Consider the following 26,235-nt stretch of genomic DNA (forward strand, 5'->3'; position numbering starts at 1 on the left):
TGTGGACCACCAATTTTCTGTCACAGAACCTTCCACAGGTATATCCACGGAAAGAACCTAGATATTTTATTTTCGTATGTGTACTTACGGAAAAAAAACCATAGTTTTCATATTTAGAGTCTTTCGTAGACGCATCTACGGAACTTTCCCTGTATGTTTTTTTACCAGAACAGAATAATATGTCAGGACAAAATTATGAGAATGCATATATTGACCAAAAATGATTAAAATTGACAAAAAATGATTATATTGCAATGTTAAAGAGTGCGTACATTATAATTTGAAACTACAAAACACATCAAAAGAACTATCGCCGACTAAATTTATTGGTGGTTCTAATTTTGATTTTTCCTTATTTGCTTCCTTCTCGATGTTGTTCAATTTTTTGAATTCGTGCATCCTATCAACAAAAAGATCCGGCCACGTGTTGGCATCTTCGGTATGATGAAGCACCCATTCTGGTAACATATGTGGTATGGGGCATCCCGGTTTCAAGTAAACTTGCACAAAATGACTCGATTTTAAAAGACATCCAATACACATGATGCGATCATTTGGTTTTGTTGGCGGTGCAGTCTGGAGGGGAAAAAGGTTTCCGAAAAACCATAACGCGTCAAGTTAATGCACACCCTATCATACGCGCATGCAATAAGATGTCCCATTTATGGGAATCTCATCCATTTTGACTCCGGTGTGTAAGCGCCCAATCAAGGAACAAGAGCTTTGTTAACTGCTTCAAATTTAGCTTCCTCTCCATATAACCGCATGTACGACTCTTTATGCGTCTTCAACTCTTGGATAATTTGATGACAGACAAGCGTATGACTATCCTCTCCATTACCAAGCAACCCCGAGACGGCCCGGTAACCGCAATTACCGTCCCCCACAACATTGACGATCTGTTCGATGTATCTGTGCATTAAATCCGGCATCTCTTTGATGACACTACGCCAAAAATGAGTTTTACTAGCGCACCTTAGACAGCGCTTTCTTCCAAAAGCGCTGCTATAGGTTAAATAAAAAAATAAAACACGGAAACAGTATACGAAAAAAGTAAAAGCGCTGCTAAAAGGCCTACCTTAGACAATGCTTTTTATAAGCGCTTCTAAAAGGCATACCTTAGACAGCGCTTTTGAAAGGGCCGAACTTAGACAGCGCTTTTCCCATAAGCGCTATTTAAAGTCATGTAAGTTTTTAAAAAAATATTCTCAAAAGCGCTGCTAGAGGCCCATATTAGCCAGCGCTTGCTAAATGCATACCTTAGCCAGCGCTTTTTCTCCAAAGCGCTGTCTTAGGCGAATTATATTAAAACTATTAAAAAATATATTCTAATCCCAAACGAAAAACCCTTACTTTTCTATTCTGTATCGTTCTTCTTCTCTCTCAGACGAATAACCCTAGAAATCGAACCCAAATCTTCTCCATCCATTTCAACAGCTATTCCATCAACATTCCATCTCTACTTTTTTTCAACTTAAAATTGCATTTCGTTTTCGCGACCAACATATTTGAAGGAAATTTCATTTCGTTTTCGCGACCTAAAGTTCAAACTGTGAGGAATTTCGCAGAATTTCTCGTGCCATACGCATTCCAAATTGATTTCTTGATCGTGATTCACGACTTCACACATTTTCCAACTGAATTTGTTTGAGATTCCCTCCTTCACGCTTCAGATTTTGTGGTTTTTGTAGTGTTCATGATTAGCACCTTCACAAGACACAGTTCAAGTATTCATCTTTCATATTTCAAATTATATTTATGGAATTAGGGGTTGTTGGGTATATTTTTTTGAACATTTTTTGTTCAGTTTTGATTTATGTTCATGCGCTTCTGGTTATTTGATTACTCTTTTATTGATATGGATTATTGTCTCTGATATAAATTAAATTTGTGTTCTACTAATTTCTGGTATTAATATAGATTATTGTCTCTGATTATTTGATGTTCAACTGAAACCAGTCAGACCGCCGTCACCAGCAAACCACTGCTCCTCGCCAGAAAATCGCCGCTCAGTTAACTGTCGTAAACGCCTCCACAGGTAATTCACTTAGTTAACTTCATCTGTTTTATATTTTTATCGTAATCTAAGACTCGTAATACCTTCCCAAGTTGCCACCAACACTGCTCTTAAGGGATATGACAGATTTTTCTCTTTGAGTCCTTAGTTCTGTTGTTTAGAAAATTTGTGTACCAAACAGATGAAAGTTTAGGTTGCCTGCAACAGCTTCATGTCGTTGTCTATCATCCATGAAGGAAATTGACGGACTGTTCTCGGTTTGCCGATGTTGGGTTTTACTTGTAGTTTATCTATGTTTAGAGTGTAAAAGTCAATAATGTTCAAAATCTATAAACATTGCTTCGAAAGTTATCTGGGTAGGTCTACTGCCTATGTGTATGATTTACTACATTCTTTCACTGGGTTATATTTTAAATAAAAGTGAGAGGAATGTGATTATACTTATTTTAAATATAAATGTATCTTTCAATAACTCATTTGCTAGAGTTGGTACAAAGTAAAAGAAGGAAGAACAATTATCTGTTTCATCTCTGATAAACATGAACTGGTTTTCGTCTCTGGGATCAAATAATGTTGGCTCTCCAATATTCTATTTTAATTATAATGAATGTAAATTTGATCAACCTATTAAATTTGATTAAACTATTGAAGAGTGCTTTAAATTTAATTAGATTTTTTTAATTGATTCATAACATATTTATTAATATATTTATATTTGATTTACATCTTTAATCAAAGTGGTGGATAACTTGATTAGAAATATTATTTGATCAGTCTATTTTGAGTAGGGAGAATTTGTGATAGTCTTTATAGCATAAAGTTTGCTCTTCTATGGTAGAAGACAGACTTGGTTTAAGATTCATCACCGATATAAATGAAATATTTTATACCAAAGAACAAGATGATAAAAGTACTATGCAAAATAGTGGTGTCACCGTGCTAGCTGAAGCAATGCACATATCAAGTATGAAGGACTTAAACCCCAAATATGCAAATCTGTCATATTTTGGGGTTATTGAGCACATTTGGGTGTTTGATTATGAGAAGTTTAAGATTCCTATCTTTGGTTGCAAGTGGGAAAATAGTAGTGGCATACGAATGGATAAGTCAGGATTTCTGTAAGTTGATCTTAATAGGGTTGGGTACAAAGACGGGCCTTTTATTCTAGCATCTCAAGCTAAACAAGTGTTTTATGTCACTGACCCGACGAGTACGAAATGGTTTATAGTGCTTTTATCTAACAAAGTGGTTGATGATACCGGTGTAGATCAAGGTGATATTGATGTTGAGAATCAGTCAAGTGTTAGACAGAATGATCAAGATGAGAATAGTATAACGGATGAATCATATATTAGAAATGATCATGATGAGTGAATTTGGATCAATTCTGACGTCCACATTGCTAAGAAACAAGTAATTCGTATTTCAACCAAGAAAAGAAAGAGATGTTAGTGAAAGAAGTAATATCATAAAATATTATATATTATGTCATTGTCAATAAATTTATGTGCGTATTTGGTTCGTGTTCTGCTGTGTGAGTGATATTTAGTACCTATTTTTTGTTTTATTTTCATTGTTCATCGTGTTATCCTGTGATTACTATATGATAATATTTGATAATGTAACTATGTGAGTGATACTAGTATGTGTAAATGTGTTAATCAATAAATTATTGTGTACAGTGTAATCTTATGATGTAATAAGTTTATGTTTTATATTCAATTGATTATGGAATTTAATGAGTGTCATTGATTATGTTTTTCTTATTATAGGTTAATTAGATGGCTAGTAACGAGGATCAACCACATGATGATGATATTGATGATGGAGATCATGAGAACATTGTTGATCAGGAAGCGGAAATTAGAAGAGGAATAACACTTATGAAGAAAGTCATTTGGAATAGAGACCGAGGCATACTATTAGATGCGCATTGGAGCGAAAGTGACCTACTAATTGAGCCTAACGGTTCAAAGATTACAAGTTTTATTGGTGCACTCGTAAGGAATGCAATTCCAATTACTTGTGATGATTGGAGAGATACAAATTTGGAAGAAGCTAAAGACAAACTTTGGATTGAGATACAGGTACCATATGTGATGTTATTTGTTTTTAATGATGATTACGTCTTTAAATTACTTGTACTAATGCACTGTGTATGTTTTTCGTAGAGGAGCTTCAACAACATGGAGGATAGTAGAAGAAAAATTTGTCTCAAATTGGCCGGAAGACTACTAAGAGGGTTTAGGACTTTTTTTAACTAGGAGATATCTTATGGATGCGAATAAATTTTTTGTTGATGCAGAGTATCCAAAAAGATATAGCAGTTTGATTGCACCTGAAGAATGGGTAGCGTTTAAAGCAAAACGAAAAAAACCAAAATTTCGGAGTACAAGTGAAACAAATCGGCAAAGAGCATCAGGTCCCCCATATCCATACAGAAAAGGGCGTATGGGATATGGACGCTTAGAACAGTCTATTGTAAGTATCTATAAATTTCAATGTTATACTTGTTCATCGTGAGTTATATTTGATCATATTATTTGGCTTAATGTGTAGTTAACAGGGGAGAGTAGTTCTGAAACATCTGTTCCACCACATGTTTTGTGGAAGGAAGCCCGTGTGGGAAAGGATGGAGTTGTCAAAGAAAATGTTCAAAAAGTTTTTGAAAAATGCGTAAGTATAGCATTATTTCTTTAATTAAATCAAAAGTTTAGTAACATATTAATAAGACAAATTTTGAATATTCATATGAATTTCAGGAGACTCTATCTCAGTCTATATCTCCAGATGAAGGCAATGATTGCAGGAGCATACTTAGCCATGCATTAGATGTTACTGAATATTCTGGTCGGGTGAGGGGTAAGGGATTTGGAATCACTCCAACATCCTTGAAGATGAAAAAACAGAAGGCTCCTAGCAATAGAGAACTGCAGGAAACCTTGTATGCACTACAAGCTGAAGTCCGCGAATTGAAAAGGGAAAAAGAATTAAGAGAGCAAGCTTCAGGTTATAAAGCTACTAGTGACAAAGGTAGTATCGGTTGTAATTTTCAACCGAATCTTCCAGAGGTAATTATATATATTATTATGAAATTAAAGTAGCTTAATTTATTTAATTAAAATATATACACAATAACAATTTGAAATTTATTATAGGTTTTAGGGCATTTCACCTTGCCAACTCTACTTATCGTCACCGACTTATCGGATGGTTGGCAAGGGAAAAGTGCATAACACTTTGGGAGAATTACTTCACACTAGACCGCTCCCTACTGGCTGTTTGAAAGTATCGGTTGACATTGCTTTAGAGAAGGATGCGTTATCACCGCATCCTGACGATGTTTCGGATGCCACATTGGTGGGAGATGCAATAGGTTCGTTTGTTGCATGGCCATCAAGCCTAATTAGTGTAGATGATGAGGTATGCTTAAAACCATATATATGAATCTTTTAGTATTCAAAGTTTTTACGCGCATTTTACGAACATTTATTTTTACATGGTTATGTTAATTAGACTCCAACAAAATCCAAAGCAAAAGACAAGGAGCCTCCGCGGAAAATCGAGTCAGTTGCATCAATAAAAGAGGTACATCACAATTATATGATATTTATGCATGAAAAATGTTAATTCGTGATCTTATATTTCACCTAACTAATTATATGATCTTTAATTAGATGCATGCTAAAGAGATTGAAGATGTCAGTAAGGGTAAGAAGCTTGAAAAATTTGTTGCTAAGAAGACCGCGGCTAAGAAAAAACCTACTCCCGATAAGTTTAGGTCGTGCCTTTTAACTTCTTTACAACTCTCTGATATTCCGCAAGGAAACACCCGTCTTGTACCTATGGAGGAAGATGAGTTTGGTATTGAGCATCAAGAAACAATTGGTATGGAGGATTTTGAACAAATTTTTGAACATACGCAATTAGGCCTCGTTGTTATTGATACATACATAAGGTATATCCGATCTAATTTGTTTAATTAAATGAACAATTCATTTACTCATTTCAAATGTTAATGAGGTCTTTTATTTAAGGTTTTTGTATGAAAAATTGATGCACCCGAGTGGATTGAGGCAAAGATTCGCTTTCTTAGCTCCCTTCAATACCAACTTAGGGTTAATCATATCTAAACCGGATGAAGTCATGGCGTATGTACTCAACCGATTTATGGCCAGCATAAATTCAGAAAAGTTGTTCTTTTTACCGTTTAATACCGGCAACGGGTTAGACTTTAATTCTAAATTCATCTATTATAATTTTTCATATTTTTACATTGTGTAGAAAGTTTTCATCTCACATTTGTTTTACCTTGCAGTGGACATTTGTTGTTGGTCGCGATTAATCCTATCAGTGAAGTTGTATATTTTCTGGATTCCTTACACAATCTAGTTAGTACATACGAAGCTATGAAGAAGTTGGTTGATACGTAAGTGAGATTGTTCTAAATATTCGTGTGTATATTTATTTATTTATGGGAATTGTTTTAAATTATGCGTTTATGTTTTATTAGCGTTATACAAGTTTTTCGAGCACAAAGAGGAAGTCAAGTACCAAAGAGTAAAGCCAACAACATCACATGGATTCGAGTGGAGGTATATTAATTAATTATCACAATTTTGATTATATAAATAGTGATGATACGTGATAAAACTTAGGCCTTATCCATATTTTCTTTCCATGTGTAGTGTCCTGGGCAGCGTAATGAAGTAGATTGCGGTTTTTACATGTTGCAGTTTATGAAAGAAATTCTTCTTTCGAATCAAATAGAGATTTCGTCCAAGGTATGGATTTCTAACTTAAGAGTTATTTTAATATTTAACACATATTTCTCATATAATTAAATAGTTTTGACTTAAACATACCATGTTATATTATTTTGTAGTACTTTGATGACTTCAAGTGTGCTACTTACTCAAGATCTAAGTTGGATGAACTTAAGGAGGAATGGTGTCAATTCATGATTGAGTTGAAAGTTGTATAGGTATATTGAAATCTTACTATAATTGATGAGAATTTTGAGTATAGCCAAGTGCATGTTACAATATTTGATTTATCTACATAGATTATTTAGTGATATGTAGGCCGTTTGAAATACATTCGTGGCAAATGTAGAATGGTTTTATGTACACTAATGTAGAATGTTTTTCACCTTTATATTATTTTGTTTTTGGTTTTCTGTTATTCTGTTTTGTGATTGTAATGGTTTGATGCAATTGCAAGATATTGAAGGGTAAAAAGGTTAGCTGGCAAGAAGAAAAAGTAGATATTTAGCATCCTTTTGACTTGTGTAAAAAATAACAATGTTTTGGATGATGCAATTGTTTTCATTGAATTGGATGTAATTTTTTTGTTGTTTATTAATATATTCTTAGCATCTTAGCTCTGAAAAATAGAGTTTTTTTTTGTTGTTTATATGTGAAATTTGTAATGGTATATACAGGTGCAAAATGTGGTGAAAACCTGGGGCAAGCCTTTTTTAAATAGATGCATCTAAAAATTTCGTGGACATTAGACAGCGCTTTAAAAGAGAAGCGCTGCCTAAAAGCTCTTTAAAAACTTTGTTTCAGAAAAGCGCTGCCTAAAGGGGGCCTTTAACATCGCTTTTAAGAAAAAAGCACTGGCTAAAATGGGCCTTTAGCAGCGCTTTTAAGAGGCTTTTTCTTAAAAATTGTTTCCGAAAAGCGCTGTCTAAAGGGGGCCGTTAGCAGCGCTTTTAATATAAAAGCGATGTCTAAAGTGGGCCTTTAACAGCGCTTTATAGGTAAAAGTGCTGACTAAAGGGTGCCTTTAGTAGCGTTTTCAAGGTGAAAAAAAGCGCTGCCTTTACCTACGGCAGCGGGGGAATAGATAGCGCTTTAAAGCGCTGCCTAAAGCCAAAAAAAAGCGCTGTCTTTTCCCTTGTTTGGCGTAGTGAATGGAATTTTCGGTGGAATAGGCATATCTTCTATGATTGGAATTTTCGGCGGAATAGGTGTCGCAGGCGGTTTACTTATGCGAGCTCCTTTATTTGAACTTGTTTAAGATTTTTGAGATTTAGGCGTCGGTGAGTCGGGATTAAGTTTATCGACGTGCTCACAATACGAAGGAGTCCGTGTAGTCAAGTTGTCATTCGGTTGAGAAGGCAGTTTCATGTCGGTTGTTTCGGAATATCCAATCTTCCGCAATTATTCTTTGATGTGGAGTTTCATGTTGTCATCGGCCTTTGAAAACCTCTCTTTTATCGCTTCCAATTCGGAAGTAATAGAGATATGCGTTTTTTCTCCTTCGATGCAACCATCATCATTAAAACTAAGTCTTTTCCAATGAGGGACAACTTCGTCCATTCTTATTGCCTCACCTAGTTCTATCTTTTTAGCAATAACACACACACACACGGGAGACCATACATTTTAGAAATAGTAAAACCACACATTGCCGATCAATTGAGAATAAAGTATGTTGTCCTTGAATCGATGTTTCAACCCCGTAATGTTCTGACCAAATGTTGTTTATATCTCATTGTGTTGGTTTTTAATCATGAGATTAATAGAGTCTCAATCTCGACAAAAGTCACCCTTGCTATTAGCCAACCAATTTTTCAAACTAGCATGTTCCAACTCGATTCTATTGGTGGTTGTATTCCCAAGGTATTTGACATTATCAGTCCACACACGCACACAAACTTCTCCTTCACCTTATCAAGAATGATGCTTTCAACATATTTCAATAAATCAGGATACTTTCACACACTTTCTGAAATTGAATGACGGAATCGGCATATAATTCTTTTGTCGAAGAATTTGCAATACGAATCCACGCGTCCATTATTTGTTCAACAACCACACCGGCCTTCACCGATTTCCCACCTTCAGTCTCTACTTGTTTCGTCCCTACCGTGGGTTTAACCTTACTTCTCACATTAGATGTTATGTGATATCGACAAAGTAATGCGTTAGAAGAAGGAAATACCTCTGCCACCACATTCATCAACGTGGTATCGCGGTCCGTAACAATTGCCTTAGCAATATCGACTTGTTCCTTCAAAAGTGACTGACACACCTCTAATGTCCGTGTAAAATTATCCTCTTTTTCGCACTATAAAAAAGCAAAACCAACCGCATATGTCTTCTCGGTGGATGTTACACTGACCATCTCAAATAACAGAAGTCTATACTTGTTGGTCTTGTAGGTAGAATTGAGAATGAGCACTGTCGAAAACGTGTTGAATAACTTTATCGAATTCGGATGAGTCCAAAAAATATATCGGACCGTAACTCCATCGTTGCAAGTTCGGTACCGTGATACGTATTTGTTATCATCCAACAATTTCAACAATTGTTGCATCTCATTTCTATCTCCCCTATTCTCCTTATTATTGCGGTACCGGATTTTATACACTTGCCTTATATTTGATACGTTGTCAGGTTCCTTCCGTTTCAATGTGGAAAGTATATTTTTCGATTGGATAAGATTCACGGACATGTCACTAATACATGTCTTCTCTTCCAGTTTGAGCCGACATACACTAGGATGACCTGGTAACTTTGAACATAAATCATGATTATGCAAACCACAAATAACACTAAATTTCCACTTATTGCTAGCCAACCTATAACCACGGATTTTAAATGGACACTCGCATTTTCTAGTACCCGTGTCATCTCTTTTAAACTTCCTTAGAGGAGTATGATATTTCCCGCTTCTTTCGCACAACATTGTTACGAAAGCGTTTCTTCTTGCCTTATTAAAGTCACCACTGACATCTACCGCCCTTACGACTACCCCTTCAACATTCGAAGAAACAATTGCGGAAGGAACTAATTCTCTTGAGATATTGTCGGGGTGCACCATACCTATTTATAAACAATGACACAAAATCACAAGAATGCTGGAAAAAACAGTACAGAAATGTTCCGTGGATACACCCCTGGAACGTGTTCATTTTCAACACATTCCGTAGATGTACCTACGAAAGCAATGTTACTTTTTTGACCAAAAATTGATTGATAATGTGATCAATGCAACGGATAAAGATGAATGTTTACCTGAAATTCTGTCTTCTCTTGCTCCCTTTGATTTGTTGCACCAAAAAGTTGAAGCTTTAGAGTGAAAAATGATATTGATGGCGTAGGGTTTTTTAGGGGTGGTGAGAGTGAGTGTTGAAGAAGAAATGTAATAATGGGGGAGTGATCATGCTGGCTCAAATTATATCAGATACTTTCGTAGATACATCTACGGAAAATTCAGGCGCTAAGTTGTTTCGTAGATGTATCTACGGAAAAATTAAATTGTTGACAAAAAATGTGCTTTCGGATGTGCATCTACAGAAGCAGGGGGTAAAATTGAAATTTCGCCAGGTGCCTAAGAGATTCAAGGGGTGTAATGAGATATTCTCTATTTTAATTAAATGTATGTTTTGATCAAAAGAGAAGGAGGGAAGGGGAGGGAGAATTTTTAATCAAAAATATATTTTGTTCACAAGGGGAAAGAAGAGATTTTAAAATTAATTTACCTTTTAACCCTTAAAATATTATAACACTAAAGTTATATTCAAATATATTTTTGTCAATTCATAAATAACATATAATCAAATACAAAATATCTAATATTTCAAATACTCTAAAATATATTAAAGCGTAATTATATATAGCTCATATACTATAATTATATATAGATGTGTAATACAACACAATAACTCATAAAACAATTAAGTTTTTACAAATAAAAAAATAAAAATGAAAAAAATAAAACACATGAAAAAATAAAGAAAATTGAGTTAGCATATTAATAAAAACAATGGAGTTGTCATAAAAAATTGAGGGATTCTAATAAGGGGACAAAAATTAATGTATAATATTTATTAAGAACTATTTAGGATTTTAATAAAAAAGTGACAGTAATTTTGTCAATATAATAAAAATAGATTTTATCATAACTCCTTTCCCTCCCCCTCCAAATTCTTTCGATTTGGAGGAATGAAAAACTGTTTCAAGAGGAAATCTGATTACCTCCAATCTCCTCCCCTCCCCTCATAAAAAATTGAACCAAACACACATAACTTAAAATATTCTCTCCTCCCTCCAAAATCCCCTAACCAAACGAACTCTTAGTATACTTAAGAAAGACTAGACTAACTCGCATTGAACTATACTTGTACTTGCCTAACCTTATTTTGAGTGAGGGGAACTCAACTATCCCTAAATCCGATTGCTTTCTAATTTTGACTAAAATTATTTATTTTTAGGTGTAAACAAATATTCTTTTGAGTTGGTTTATCTATTGGCCTTGAGCTCCAAGAAGATGCAACATAAAAAATAAGTCTTATGTGTGAACAATGTCATCATTATGTTGTAAAAGAGAAAATTAGTCATTGTAAATTATGTCTAGGCTTATAAATGGGCCGATCTTATTAATTCCTGTTGATTTGATTAGGCCAACTAATAGGAGGTGCAATTAGATATTTTAATCAGTAATATAATGTTAGTTGTTATTTTATTTTGAATGTTTGGTTGAATTGGGCTTTTAGTAGTGTTTGAGCCTTTAATTTTATTATCATTAGAAGTATTATATATTGTAGTCTCATTGAGACATTAGGTATAAGAATCAAATGAAAAGTTATCTTTTATTCCTTTATTTTATTTACTCTTTTAGTGTTCTTCCCTTTTAGTGTAGAAAACCCTAATTTCATAGTTTTGGTAGGATAGCTTCCTATCAATTGGTGCTTTCATCCATGTACTCAAATTCTCCTATGAATTATCATTATCATACACCTTCATATCATTGTTGAAAGAGTATTATGGTGTACTTTTCGTTTATATCATATCCACAGGGATTATTGCGATATCACCGCCGTTCTATAGCCTATTTTGTCCTGAGTTAATGTTACTTTAGTTTTGGGTTTGCAAAAGATCATTCAACAATTTTAGTAGCAAAGAGTAAATTAATGAAAGTTCTAAGTTAAAGAAAATGTATCAATATTCGATTTCATCGACCTAATCTTGTATGTCTCCTTATAAATATATGTATATGAACTCGCTAACGATCAATATAATTACGTATCGACGTCTATACCGTCCATGTTCGCAACGATATAGCTAGATTTACTGTATTGTTTAACCGACGATTTCTCCACCGTTTAAACAATACAAATAACGTTTTAAAACCGATACTAAGTAAACATCAAACGCTAAATCCATGTCTGCAACTTATAGTTTGATAGATGATAAAGTTAGGTCTAGATACAAACATTGATGTCTCAAACACTTATACCATAGAAAAGCTTTAATAGACAAACTAAACCGTCTATATTGATCATCACTTGTTCATACAATATATATTCACAAGATAAACATACAAAAGGCTAGGAAGATTACATCTTATCTTGATACAAAAGAGATTTAGCTATCCATGAAAATGGTAGCTTGCTCAAGAAGGTAAGGATGAAGAACAACAAGCATCTACGGCGATTAATCGATGATCAAGGCTTCGATTCTCCAATTCTTCACTTGCTACAGTAGAATATGTTCTTTTTGGTCTTGAGATTATGTAACCCTCCTCTAAAAACTGTTCTGCCCTTTAAACAAACAAACAAAATTACGCAGACCGCGCTTAGCGCGGTGCAGCCGGCTAAGCGCGCTATCCCAAAATGGTTAAACCGCCCAACCGCGCTAAGCAGGCTCCAGACCGGGCTTAGCGCGGAAGTTTCTGTCAGACCTCCTTCTTTTCTTCAAAACCGCGCTTAGCGCGCCTATACCGTGCTTAGCGCGGTACCTTTTTCCAGTAATCCTTGGTTTTTGGTCTTGGAATATCTTGCATTCATTTTCCATGGTCCAAGCTTCCATTTATCTAACAAAAACTATAAAATCCAACACAAATTGCAAAGATAAGAACTATTCGACAATAATATAAATATAAGAATATATATATATATATATATATATATATATATATATATACCAAATGATAATAAAATACTATTATTAACCACAAAAAGACTTGAAAGTTACCAAAAATTACCCAAGATATTAACACAATTTGGTAACTAACAACTCTCCCCAACTTAAACCTTTGTTTGTCCTCAAACAAAAACAAACACAACCAAGAGATCACAAGCTAAGACAAGAACAAATGGGTGGTTCAAATTCCATAAGCACACAAGTAACATCCTACCCTTGCTAAAATAACACCATGATTAAGATACTAATACTAAATACACATTTGATGTCAACAATTCCTAAAGCAAAATAAGTTCAAGATTGAATCACAACCTACACACTTCTCTAGTAAGAGACTAAATTGAGGATCCTAACACTCACACAACAATGCCGCCAACATCCATAATCAATTATGCATTCATCTACACAACATTTATATAAAAAGCGTAAAAGCAAGAATCACAAAGACTTTAGGGTTATAGCTTGGCTTAGTTAACAAGGAAGTGTCATTTCTCAAGGCCATTGAAACGAAAGGGTTAATACCTAAGAGAGCATTCAAAACACAATTACATCCCCACATCCTTATCAACCGATCACATAATTTTATTGCTCAAGAGTTCACCCTTTTTAATTTAAAGGAAACTAGCTATATACAAAGCTCTTTTCTTTTTCTTTTTCTTTTTCTTTTTTTTTCTTTTTCTTTTTCTTTTTCTTTTTCTTTTTCTCTCTTGAGCAATCACTTATTTTCTTCTCTACACCAATACAACCAATTTTTTTTATTCTCCCCAACTTGAATATTACCACCACATAATCACGAATGCTCCCTATTCTAAGGCGAAAAGGATTCAACCCTAACCACGTTTCATGGTACTCTTCAAGGTTGAAAGAAAGTCATCAAGATTCAGATCAAAAATCGGCAATTATAAACAAGGACATGATACCGATTGAATCTTGGCAAAGCGGCTCAAAGTGGTTAGCAAATACTCACACACTCACCGGGTAGGTTATATTTGGTAGAGAAGTTATACTCGTAATGCGAAACAAAATGCTTTGATCACTTTCATGCTTTACACAATTAAATAAAAACGCAAGATTAAACATAATAAACACGAGTTAAACGCACATTGTTGGTAACCACAAAATAATATATATATATACAATGGAAAGGCTCCTCACACTAACTTTAGTACTACAATGATTCATTATTGAACTATTTTTGTTAAAGAAAATGTGACATCTAATTTGTACAATTAAAAGCATCTAATTCATGGTATATTAAAGAAACGGTAAAATGTACCTTGCACGTACTAATTTCACATTATATCATCACCGCCCCTATTGGTTGTACAAAACTTGCTTTCATCAATGAAGCACTTGTGAAAGGACAAACAAAAATTTAAACACAACTGCATATGGATATAGAAATATAAAGAAATTAAACTAAAAACTTAATAAATTAAAACAAACACCAAAAGGTGTCAAAATATCCAAAAGGCATAGCAATCCCTAAGATCCAAAATACCTCATCCTTTAAAACGATGGAACAAAACACAACAAAACCTAAGTCAAATATCATAAAAAAACAAAAAAAAAAAACTAGCACTAAACATAACTACTAATAATACTAATTAACCACCAAATGACTACTCATCATCATCCTGAAGATTTTCTTCCACACCTTCATTCTCATCCTCGCCAACTTCCTCCTCCTCAGGAAATGGCCTGACCTCAGGCCAATTAGCATAATCCACCAAGTCTTGGCGAGAACTCCACGGATGAGCCACATTGGGCTCCATCATCTGCAACCTCAACTGTGACATAGAGTCATGCAAAAACATGAATGCTCTCTGATGCGCCATATGAAATGCCAAGTTCTCCTCTCTATCAGGATCACTACGGCGGCGAGCAGGGCGAGCAGCAGCAACAGGAACAGCAGTCAACCTAGATAAACAGTAACGCTCAATAAAAATATCGTCAATAAAAGTATCAATTGACATAAGACCCTCAGAAGGAATCTGCACTCTAGCCTTCTTGCAAAGATTCATGATCAGACCAGGAAAGATCAACTTGCAGGGAGCACGATCACCATGCCGAGTTCCACTCAAAGCAACCCTCTTCAACTCATTCGCAATAATGCGAGTAATATCAATCGGCTCGTGCTCAATAATACGAGCAACCAGAGCAGCAGACTCAGCAGGCAAAGAGGAAGTGTGACTCCTAGGCCTCAAATTATGAAGGACCACCGACATGAGAATCTGAGCATTAGTAGTCAACACTTTTCTAGAGAACTTCTGGGGCTGCCCTGAAGGATTAAGATCATAAGAATGCCCACTCATGCACAAAACCTCCCTAAGCTGCTCAAAATCAAAATTACCGCGTGCCAACTGCACATGATAACCACAAAGCTCACTGTCGCCCTCGGTTTTGTGAGACGCAAACTGACTCTTCTTTTGCTTTTTGAGTTGTGAAAATCAGAGAGTCGCCACCCACTTTTATTTTATCCAATTAAGGAAAGGTTTATAAAAGAAACAGAAAAAAGACCTTTAAGAAATTCTGGGTAAGGGGATAGGTTATACAAAGGGAAGGTGTTAGCACCCTTTGTATCCATGGTTATCCATGGGCTCTTAGTTGCTTGGCTCACTTCTTTGAATCGTTTGTCTTGCCTTTAAATGCTTGTATGTGGTTTTAAAATAACTGTGCAAATTAACTTTGTAATGATCCTTGTGCGGATGTATACAAAGTGTTTTGTTTTTCGAAAGATGTTTTGAAAAAAGATCTTTAACTTCGTAATGATCCTTGTTTGGATATATACCAAGTATTGTCTTTTTTGAAAGTTTTGTTTTGAAAAAACGGTAAATATGTGAGACATTTGTTGTTTTGATTTGAGCAAGCAATTAGGAGGTCTATCCTATATTTATAAGGTCTTTTCCTAATTCTTTTAGAAAATTCTCCTTTTATCAGATGTAAACAAAAGTTTGAATTCGTATTTGAAACAGTAGGATTTGATTTTTGATTTTGAAAAGAGTAAAAGAGGGATTACCCTAAGAGGTGCAAGTGTGATTGTGTTCTGATTCAGATATTTTATCTTTGAAGTTAGTGACCTAACGCTTCAATTTTTATCTTTGACATACACGCAGTTTTATATGTACAGAAATTAAAATGCGGGAATGTAAAATGCGGAAAGTAAATCTACGCTATTACATTGATTGTGCGGGAAATGTAAACTACGCTATTTACATGAATTTGACAACCTATACACTTGATCTAGGAATTTAAATTGCAAGAAAATAAAAGCAATATTTTTGGATTTTTTTGATGATTGATTTTAATTAGAATTAATGCATGATTAATTTAATTAAAATGAGAAAGAGGTGGAAATAAAATTTAAACCTAAAAATTAAGTTTAAAATATGTTCAAAATGCTTGTCAATTAATTTTAAAATAAAACTAATTTTTTTTTGGATTTTTGAAGTTGATTTTGAAAACTATTAAGTTAAATAATATATAATTATGCAAATAATTACACAAATAATTAAAACTTAAAGAGAAAATTATCCTAAATATGTACAAAATTAGCCTATAATATATAAACTATATTTAATATAAAGAAAATTTTTTTAATGATTTTTTGATTGGTTGAAATAATTAAAAAGCAAATATATAAATATATACTAATTAATTAAACAAAATATTTTAATATTTAAGAAAAAAAATATTTTATGTCAAAAAATAATAGATTATTTTAGAAACCTAAAAATATTTTTATTATATTTTTTTGATTTTTAAAACTATTTTAAATTAATTTTGTAAAGAAAATAAAATAAAATAGAAAATATATAAAACAATGATCATGTGTGGCAAACCCCTAGGGTCTTTGATGCACCTGCAAAACAAGGAGCGTTAGATTAGAGGATTAAATGATCTGATGGACATGGATACGTGGCGCATGGTTACAATCTAGTCAGCGAAGCATCAGATCCAAGAATAAGACAAAACGCGCGTTTTTCAAACTGGCCAATCAGATGGTGCCACGCCTTCGTCTTCATCCTCCAGCCAACACTTTTAACAACGTTTTTTGCTTAGAAGCGCTGTAATAGATGAAACTCATCCCTGCAAAATAGCGAATAGGGGTAAACAAGCATAGAAATTTTTTGCGACATATCCATTTGATTCGTCTTGATTCACTGAATTCAACCATGCCCTTAATTTTGTCTAATTTTGCCTTTTAAGAAAAACCCTAAAATAGAGTTGAAGAACCCTAAAATGGTATCTTCATGGATACTTGTTCAAACTTCAATTAACCATCCAGAAACGATCAGAACAATGAACTAAATTCAAATATATGATTATATCTTGTTAAAAATGCATGAATGATCAAGTATGAAGTGATTTAGGTTTGAACAAACCGTGAGCTATATTGCTCGATTCTTTGAGTTTCAATGCTTGAAACTGATTGGAATAGATTCAGTGATACTTAAGGATGATGTTTAAGTGTTTAGTTTGGATTAAAAATGGCTTAAACTGAAAATTCGAATTTCAAGTTTCTTTGAAAATTTTAAATGTGTTACAAGTGTGTTACAAGCATAGGTTTGGTTCTGATCTTGTCTCTTTTCATTGATGAAGTGTTATACTTCATTTATAGGCAAGGAAGCACTTAGAAACTAAGCTAAGAAGCAATAAGTGCTTTGTTGAATTTTTGAATATTATAACATATGTAGCTTTGAATTCAAGCAACCATGGCTTGATTCTTCCACTCTCTTCTGCTGTACTAGCTCCTTGTGGCAGAGTTTTGAATGCTTCTTGATGACTCATGCTTAAGATTCAAGCTACATATTATCCTTCCATTTCTTTTTTCAATTTAATCTTAAATGTGATAAAACTAAACCAAAAAAAGAAACAAAAATGCTATGGGCCTTGGCTTGGTCGTGGGAGGCCCTTCACATTATGGGGAACATGTTTGGATCATGAAAACTTGGTCCCTTTTGGAAAAAAAACATTTTTGATCAATGTTGATTTCATGCATTTTCCCAAAAAATGGCCAACTTCAACAAGGCATAAATCCCTCAATTTTTATCATATGAAGGAGTTCTTGTACTTTTTGGAAACCTCAAGATGTCCTCTAACCAATGTCTTTGGTCTCATATAAAAATGATTTTCCATGCTCCTTGTGTGTCCTTTTGAAAAAGTGACTTTTTGTTGACTTTGAAAATGACCTGTAATGTCTTGGTTCATATTTTTCAAATGGTGAATCTAATGACCATGGGACCAATTGAATTTGAAAGATAATTGAATTTCCTTCAAAATGATCTTTGGTTTGAATTTTTTGGATGAAGGATGAGAGAGTTATGACCAGTCAAAGTTCAGTTGACTTTTTAGTAGAAAACCCTAATTTTGAAACTTAGGGTTTTGTTGATTTTTGATCTTTCCTTGATGAATTATGATCAACCAATGATCAAATGATGAATCTTTTGACAAAATATGGATGTTGACAAAAAAATTTCATTTTTGACTGTCTGTTGACTTTTTGGTCAAACGGGTCGTCTGTTGACTGTTTGAGCTGCTGACTGTGCGTCTGAGCGAATTGAAGTTTGAAAATTTGTATGGTGGTACTTTGAGATATATGGAGGTCCATGAAATCCATTTGAGGTCTCAAAAACTTGTTCTCCTGAAAAAAAACAAGAAACCCTAGTTAGGGATTGTTCGTGTAGGAGACAGTTAAGCGTACCTGATTTTTGTGCAGTGTTGAGTCTCTGCTAATCATGTGACATTCAGAAGACTTCTAGAACAAAAATCTTGGAATTTTGAAAAGCAAAAGATTGATTTGATTGATGGTACAAAACACGGAGAATTGCACTGTCAGCAGGTTTGACTGTCAACTGACTGTTCAGGTATTAATGTAGCAGTTAAACTGAAAATCCAACAGTTAAAGTTAATTTTTTCTTTTTGTTTTTCTTTGTTGTGTTAATGGTGAAAATTTATTTGCATGAGTTGTTAGAAAAACACAAACATAATAAATAAATAAAATATACTGTACGCGAACGAAATTACCGATAATAACCTTGAAAAATATTTAAGGCACAGAAAAATAAATATTTAACTAGCAGAAAACACACAAAATATTATCTGGATAATTAAACTACAGTACGACAAATAGTACGACATTTAATACTGACAGTACAAACACTACATAATATAATGAACAGTACGATAAGTAAACGGTACATTTAAAAAATAAAAGATACGACAAACTTTAAGAATGACGATTAATAACCCATGCTACAAATAATAACATGTAGATGATTGGGAGTGTAAGCAACCCAGGTCCACATTTTTCAGGACTATGCAGACAGAAGAAGGACATGATTACCACCACGATGGTGATGACCATAAGAAAACACGTTTCCATCCGCTTCGCCATTTTTGCCGGGGAAGAAGAGAGAATGAATATGAAGTAGAAATTTGAGAGATGAGTTAGAATTTGATGTGAGATTTTATGGAAAAAATGAGAGGGATTTATAGAATGAAAAGAAGGATAGAGACGTCGGGGAATGAAGTGATTCCGTACAAAAAAGGAAAATTTGAGTGGAAGTAGGATTTGAAAGAAAGTGTATGGTAGGGTTTGAAAAAAGAGATGTATAGAATAAAGTTAGGATTTGAAAGAAAGAGATTTGAAAAGAAAGGAAAATATTTTTGAAAATAATAGAATATAGTACAAAAAATTAGTGGGAAATGAAAAAAACTAATAATTTACTCGTTACCAGTACAGTCTGAATCCCCGGACTCTGCGCCTGCAAAAGATTTTAATTTTGTACCAATTGCGTCAGTACTATTTATCTGTAAATAAATCCCAAATAAATAGCGTGTGTGAAGTAATAAACAGTACTTGGCGTTTGTGTAAGAATAAATTCAACAGCGAGCCAAAATACCGTATAAGAAAAATTCTAAAAACCAAGTATTCATAAACCAGGATATTTATGGATTAAAAATCCAAGATTATATGAAGCTCTTAATTTTTAGACAGAAGTTTTCTTGAAAAAAGATGCGGGCAAAATCTCTATAATGGTTAAATCAGTAAGAGTATCATTCTTTGGTGTGATTGTCCTCAAGAATGACTTTTGGTAGTTTTTAGAAAGCTCGTCATGTAACACCCGTATATTTTAATTTTTAATTTAAATAGAAATTTAATTAATAATTAGAATTATATGTGGTTTGAGGGATTTAATTGGAAAAGGATGGTTTATGGTGTTGGGCCATGTGTGATGTTAAGGAATGAGGGGGTGTTATGTTAGTAAAGGTCTTATTCCAATTAAAGTTTATTTTATAAAATAATAAGAATTGGGAATAAGGGAAAGGAACGTGAAAAGCAGAGCAGAGGAGATGAGGGATTGGAAAGCTGGTACGTGAAGAGGAGCAATGGAGGGAGAGACCAATCAAGAATCTTTGGCTAAGGTAAGGGGGGACTCTCCGGTTATCATCTATTATCATATTCTTGGATAATGATATTGATTAGGGATGTTGTTGAGTCAATTGGATCATATGTAGGTTTAGGGAGATTATAAACTGATGAAAATTGCATGGATTATTGATTGATTAGGTGTTGTTTTGATCTGTGATGATGAATAATGATGCAATTGATGATTAACTGCCTGTATATGATGTTTAGAGTCAGTTTTGGACTCAAATTGGGTGAGATCGCAGAGTCTGAACGCAGACCCGTAATTCTGCAAAATCGCCAGGTTGCGCCGCGAACCTCTGTTTGCGTCGCGAACCGTTGGGCAGAATTCCAAGAAGTTGTGATACGCTCAGGTCGCGCCGCGTCCTAGTGTTGGCGCCGCGAAGGCGTACTTGTTTTCTCGCATCGCGCCGCGTGAATAGGTTGGCGCCGCGAACGTGTTTGTGTGCTTCAGGTCGCGCCGCGAACTTTGGTTGCGCCGCGTGCTGTAGCGTTAGTTGTTTTCTTGGAAACGTTAAATGATGTGTAACTTTCGAACCGTAGGTCCGTTTTTAGTGTCGTTTCGAGCACGATAAATCTTATGAGATAGCCTACGTGTTTAAATGATGAAATGAGGTGTGAATCCCATTATTTTTAAATATGATTTTATTTCTTGGTGATTGATGTATCGTACATATATATGTGATGGAATATGTTAAATACATGCTATGTTGAAATATTAATCATGTGACGATTTGTTTAATTGGATGATATATTGTAGACATATATGATGAAATGTGACAATATAAGATGTTGTTTTGAAAAGCATTATGATGTGATGATTTGTTGAGAGTTGTATGATGATGACTGATTTGTTTTGGAATGATGTGGATACATGCGTGTTCTTATTATTGATGATGATGATTGATGTGGACACATGTATGTTCTTTAATGATGATGATGATTGATTGTATTGAATGATGCTAATGTATATAAACATACTTGATGATAATGATGATGTTGATGATGATGATGATGGTATAAGTATGTTGTATATGTTGCATTCATTCATGTTCATTGATGATACTGTATCCACAAGGGTGTGTTGGATCAGTGAAGGGCATGATTCCCATTGTGTGGAATCTGTGCCGGCATGGCTGTATCTTGATGATGTTGGATCGGTCATGGGCTATTCCCATTTGATGAGGTTAATCGTGTGCCCATGTGGGGTGTGAGCGATTTGAAGGGCAGTATCGTAGAGAGAAGTCCTGTGAATATGATTCACGAATTTTGGTACCACATGCATAGTGTCAGTTCATACATATGCATACTTTTATAACATGATTGGAAGTATTCCAGTGTTATAAATATTGATGACGTGTTGGTTGTGTGTTTTGTTGAATTAATGTTGAGTATGATTGTCGGTTTGAAAGATGTGTTTTGTTGACGTTTGTGTAAATCATGGATGTTCCTGATAATCTGAATATGATGAAATTGGGTGAATAATATAACTATGATGTGTTGTTATTTAAGATGCAATAACATTTGTTAACTGCGATGAGACTCACCCTTACTGTTGACATTTTCAGATTGAGGATAGCTGCTTTCGACTTGGTGAGGATTAGCTCATAAGTCGGTTTAGTTGTTGTGTCGGTGTCATGCTCTGATAGTTGTAACACTGGGGACGCGATGTTTTGAGTTTCAATTATAACGCTATTGTTTATCTTATTTGAAGTCTGATACATTAACAATGTAATGTTGACTTGATGATTTGATTCCGCTGTGTAAACATGATTTTTATCTAATGAGTTATAATTTCAGATGTTTCAGTGAATGCATGACATATGTCGAACGTGTGTTTTCTTTTATTTTTGGATTGTGACACCCTTTGCATGTTTACTCTGATTTAATTTTGTTAATTGCCGTGGGGTATTAGAGGGGTGTTACAATAGTGGTATCAGAGCAGGTCGGTCCGTCCGGCCAATTGTCGAGTCAGTTGAGTTGCACGACAGTTGTATATTGTTGGTGTTTTATCCCTTAGTACACGACATGTGAGTGAATCACTGTCGATACTTGGTTGTTTCTTGCAGGTGTTAGATTGAAACAAGTGGGGGAGAAGCTTCGCTTCTCGGTTATGTTTCAGTTGTAAGAAGATTGATTCAGTAGGCTGTTGTTGGCAACAGTGCGAGCGTTGTTGGAGTTTGTTGTTTCCCGAATTGAAGGTGACTTGGAATTAAGACTTCACTGGGAATTGAGTTGGAACATCTTGAAGGAGGATGATTAGAGGTAATTGACAGTTATTGTAAGAGAAAGGAAATTGGAAAGTTGCGATGTGTCAGCTCTACTGATGTACTGCGAAGATGTCAGTTGAGTAGCTTCACGTCTCGGAAGAGATTCAACTGCAAGTTGCAGAGAGGATTGCTGTCGTAATGTTCCAGAAATCGCACTTCGGCGATAGGATGTGTTGCTCAAGTCATAAGAACGTTTGGAAGTGAAGAGATACGATAAGGGGCTGTTTGGAATGTGATAGAGTTGAAGAGAATGAGTTTTAGAGAGAGATTTTCGTAAGCAAAACGCAGGAAAATTGCTGAATAGCTGCGGAACTTCGAAAATTCATAACTGGAGTTCTGGACATCCGAATTGAGTTCCATTTGAAGCGTCGGAAAGCTAACAAGATGAACCTTGTTATAAAAATAGTTGCAGCAGCTGTAACATAATTAATTGTGACAGGATGACGTTGGGAAGAGGCGAAGTTGCGGTTACTCTTGTTCTTATAACTAGACTTGTCTATTGGTACTGCACGGGGTGTTAGTGTCAGTGTTGAACGGATTGAAGGAATAATTAGAAGGTTGTTGAGGATTAATTTTAAGAATTGAATTTACCAATTGAGAAGTTTTGGATATATCGTATAGAGTGTCGCTGCATGATGTCGGTGTTGCATTTTTCGGGCAATGACTGGAAAATTCATATCTTGAGTTCCGAGTGTCGGATTAATGTGCCGTTTGAACCTACGAAGAGGAGAGATTATGTTATACTTTATGGGAGGGTTATAAATACAGTAGGTTTATCCTTTGAGGAGATAGTCTGAAGTCGGTTAAGGAGCGTGAAACTTGTCGAATAAGAATGCCTACTACCGCGATTGTTTGAAACAAAAATCGAGTAGAATATGTTGTCGATGAATAAGTCGACGAGATGTTCGGTCACAAAGATGATTTGAATACCGATGGATTTTAGTGAATGAGTAAATTAGTAGTAAAGGTGGAATAAACTTTAGAACTCTTGGAATCGTATTTGTGATGGCAAAGTGACGATAAGTATAAAAGAAGGATTGTAGGGAATTTCTAACATTTGTTGATGTGAGGAAGACTTTGTTGAGATTCCGAGTGGGATGATATTTGGACGTGAAGGATGTAATAGAATTTGGATTAAAACCACGAGTTATGAATGTTGTGCTATTGTGTTGCGTAAGAAGTCTTTAAAATGTCGGTGCTAATGATGAATGAGTTGGATTTAATTGGACAATTTAGAGACTTGAGTTAGTATGTGAAGGCACTCCTAATAGTGTTAGATTGAGTATGCTAGAAGATGACTAGTGGTATTCTCGATGAGATTAGAGAAGGTCAGAAAGATGATGTTGAGTTGATCGATAGGTTGACTTTGAATTACCAAAGTAAAGGCAGTGAGTTCGGAATCGACGAAAACGATGTAATGAGGTTGAGTGATTGGATTTGTGTAACTGATGTTTTGAGCTTCAGAAGGATATTCTAGAAGGACACCGTAGTGAATTATTGGACTATGACGATGTTAATGAGTTTGGGTGCAAACTCGGAAAGGGACACTATTAGGTAGTAACGACGGTTTATGCTTAAATATGATTTTCAACTAATATTGACAAATTTAGGACTTGATCACCCTAAATCTCTTGTTGGTAGTAGATGGAATCATATAGAAGAGATAAGCTTGTTTTGTTACCTTAATGGTTTAAGATGTGATGAATACTAAGCCGTGAGAATAATCACTCACTATGTTGTGTGAACTTATGAAGAAGTGAATATGAAAGAGTGCAACATGGTGGATGATGGCTTAAGACGGGTAATCAGAGTCGCGCAGCGAAAGTGTGATGTAGAGTAGTGTTATGAGTACTACTTGTGGCAAGTGAGGAATTAATATGTCGGAAGCCTACATAGAGAATATGTGTTGATCTATATGTTGGATTTAGAATCCAGTGGATGTTAGGATGTCGTGTCGAAGAATTATAACTCTTTTGAATAATTGTCGAGATGATGAATATGTTATTACGGTTGTACGTAGTTAACGAGTATGTATTCGGCGAAATTAAAACGAAGAGTTGATACTATATGATGCTTTAATAATTTTGTGTTGTTATTAAGGTGATATTGTAAATTCCAGACATAATGAGTAATTACACTCTATGAAGGACGAAGTGGATTTAATTCTTAAAGAAGAGTGGGATTCAGTTTGAGCTATTATGTAGGCAATGGTATATCGAGGCTGATGAGTGTGATTATAACTACTTGTGCGTACTCGTTCCGATGGTGATAATGTTTTAATAGATGTAGTAACTCAGGAATTTGTTTTGAGTGCGAGTAAGTATTACTGAGTGGTAAATTGGTACCATGAATGATGAAGAATGATTCTTGAAACGAATGAGTAAAGAGAGTCGGAATCGGGTAAAACTCAGAAATCTAATTGGTACAGATGATTGTGATGAGTAATCAGAGTAGTGCAGAAAAGCGGAATGTAACGTGCTGGATAATTGATGGTGTGACTTGAGGGGAGTCAGATAGTTGGAATTCAATAGTATAGGAATGTTGTTATTGAGTTTCTTGAAGGAAGCGGTTGGCGAAAAATGTAAGTAGTACATTATCACTCAGATGGAAGAGTATGTCTAAGGTTGGTAGGTTTGGTAGATGGTATGCATACTGCAGTGTTGATCAGTGTGATCATACTATAGATTGTGTAATTGTATTACTCGGCTGTTGAGCGTATTGTATAGGTTGTACCTCAATGTTCTGTTGTTGTTAACCTTTTGGAGCTATAGCGAGTGGTATACTTTTGGATAGTCAAATGCGACGTAAGAACTGGGATTTGAATGTAAGAAACATGTTTCCTGTTGGTTATGTCAGATGGATTTTGAGGATTGACCGATGGTAATGTTAATTGGGAGCTGGAGAGTCAGGTGGAGGACTCTTATACGAGCTGGTTACTTGAGGTATGTTTTCGAGGACGAAAACTCTTTTAGTGGGGGAGAGTTGTAACACCCGTATATTTTAATTTTTAATTTAAATAGAAATTTAATTAATAATTAGAATTATATGTGGTTTGAGGGATTTAATTGGAAAAGGATGGTTTATGGTGTTGGGCCATGTGTGATGTTAAGGAATGAGGGGGTGTTATGTTAGTAAAGGTCTTATTCCAATTAAAGTTTATTTTATAAAATAATAAGAATTGGGAATAAGGGAAAGGAACGTGAAAAGCAGAGCAGAGGAGATGAGGGATTGGAAAGCTGGTACGTGAAGAGGAGCAATGGAGGGAGAGACCAATCAAGAATCTTTGGCTAAGGTAAGGGGGACTCTCCGGTTATCATCTATTATCATATTCTTGGATAATGATATTGATTAGGGATGTTGTTGAGTCAATTGGATTATATGTAGGTTTAGGGAGGTTATAAACTGATGAAAATTGCATGGATTATTGATTGATTAGGTGTTGTTTTGATGTGTGATGATGAATAATGATGCAATTGATGATTAACTGCCTGTATATGATGTTTAGAGTCAGTTTTGGACTCAAATTGGGTGAGATCGCAGAGTCTGAACGCAGACCCGTAATTCTGCAAAATCGCCAGG

The 26,235-nt window shown here is 34.8% G+C and overlaps 2 protein-coding genes and 1 long non-coding RNA gene across 4 annotated transcripts; all 3 read left to right on the forward strand.

The window, feature by feature from the left end:
* The first annotated feature begins 1,204 nt into the window (after positions 1-1,204).
* Positions 1,205-4,138, forward strand: LOC131607023 (uncharacterized). Its single transcript, XR_009285166.1, has 3 exons — positions 1,205-1,727; positions 1,921-2,038; positions 3,790-4,138. It is a non-coding gene; the product is annotated as an uncharacterized LOC131607023 (long non-coding RNA).
* A 153-nt stretch (positions 4,139-4,291) lies between these two features.
* Positions 4,292-5,686, forward strand: LOC131605149 (uncharacterized). The gene is made up of 5 exons (XM_058877542.1): positions 4,292-4,498; positions 4,577-4,693; positions 4,780-5,088; positions 5,183-5,440; positions 5,534-5,686. The coding sequence occupies exons 1-5, from the start codon at positions 4,292-4,294 to the stop codon at positions 5,645-5,647; spliced, it is 1,005 nt and encodes a 334-aa protein (XP_058733525.1). The 3' UTR covers positions 5,648-5,686.
* Positions 5,687-5,792: 106 nt separating this feature from the next.
* LOC131607024 (uncharacterized) lies at positions 5,793-7,373 on the forward strand. Of its 2 annotated transcripts, XM_058879086.1 has the most exons (6): positions 5,883-5,975; positions 6,055-6,243; positions 6,336-6,446; positions 6,531-6,612; positions 6,706-6,801; positions 6,903-7,373. In XM_058879086.1, the coding sequence occupies exons 1-6, from the start codon at positions 5,908-5,910 to the stop codon at positions 6,999-7,001; spliced, it is 645 nt and encodes a 214-aa protein (XP_058735069.1). In that variant the 5' UTR covers positions 5,883-5,907; the 3' UTR covers positions 7,002-7,373. The 2 variants fall into 2 exon arrangements, 1 of the variants encoding a protein (XP_058735069.1); XR_009285167.1 differs by lacking the exons at positions 6,055-6,243; positions 6,336-6,446 and having other exon boundaries at positions 5,793-5,905; positions 6,903-7,286.
* Positions 7,374-26,235: the final 18,862 nt, after the last annotated feature.

This window comes from Vicia villosa, linkage group LG5, assembly GCF_029867415.1.
Source record: "Vicia villosa cultivar HV-30 ecotype Madison, WI linkage group LG5, Vvil1.0, whole genome shotgun sequence".
Classification (NCBI taxonomy): domain Eukaryota; kingdom Viridiplantae; phylum Streptophyta; class Magnoliopsida; order Fabales; family Fabaceae; genus Vicia; species Vicia villosa.

Coding starts and splice junctions, on each gene's coding strand:
- LOC131607024 (XM_058879086.1), top strand. CDS start 5,908: ATGGAGGATTTTGAACAAATTTTTGAACATACGCAATTAGGCCTCGTT. Junction 6,447..6,530: donor ATGAAGAAGTTGGTTGATAC/GTAAGTGAGATT, acceptor ATGTTTTATTAG/CGTTATACAAGTTTTTCGAG. Junction 6,802..6,902: donor AAATAGAGATTTCGTCCAAG/GTATGGATTTCT, acceptor ATTATTTTGTAG/TACTTTGATGACTTCAAGTG.
- LOC131605149 (XM_058877542.1), top strand. CDS start 4,292: ATGGATGCGAATAAATTTTTTGTTGATGCAGAGTATCCAAAAAGATAT. Junction 4,499..4,576: donor GACGCTTAGAACAGTCTATT/GTAAGTATCTAT, acceptor CTTAATGTGTAG/TTAACAGGGGAGAGTAGTTC. Junction 5,089..5,182: donor TTCAACCGAATCTTCCAGAG/GTAATTATATAT, acceptor TATAGGTTTTAG/GGCATTTCACCTTGCCAACT.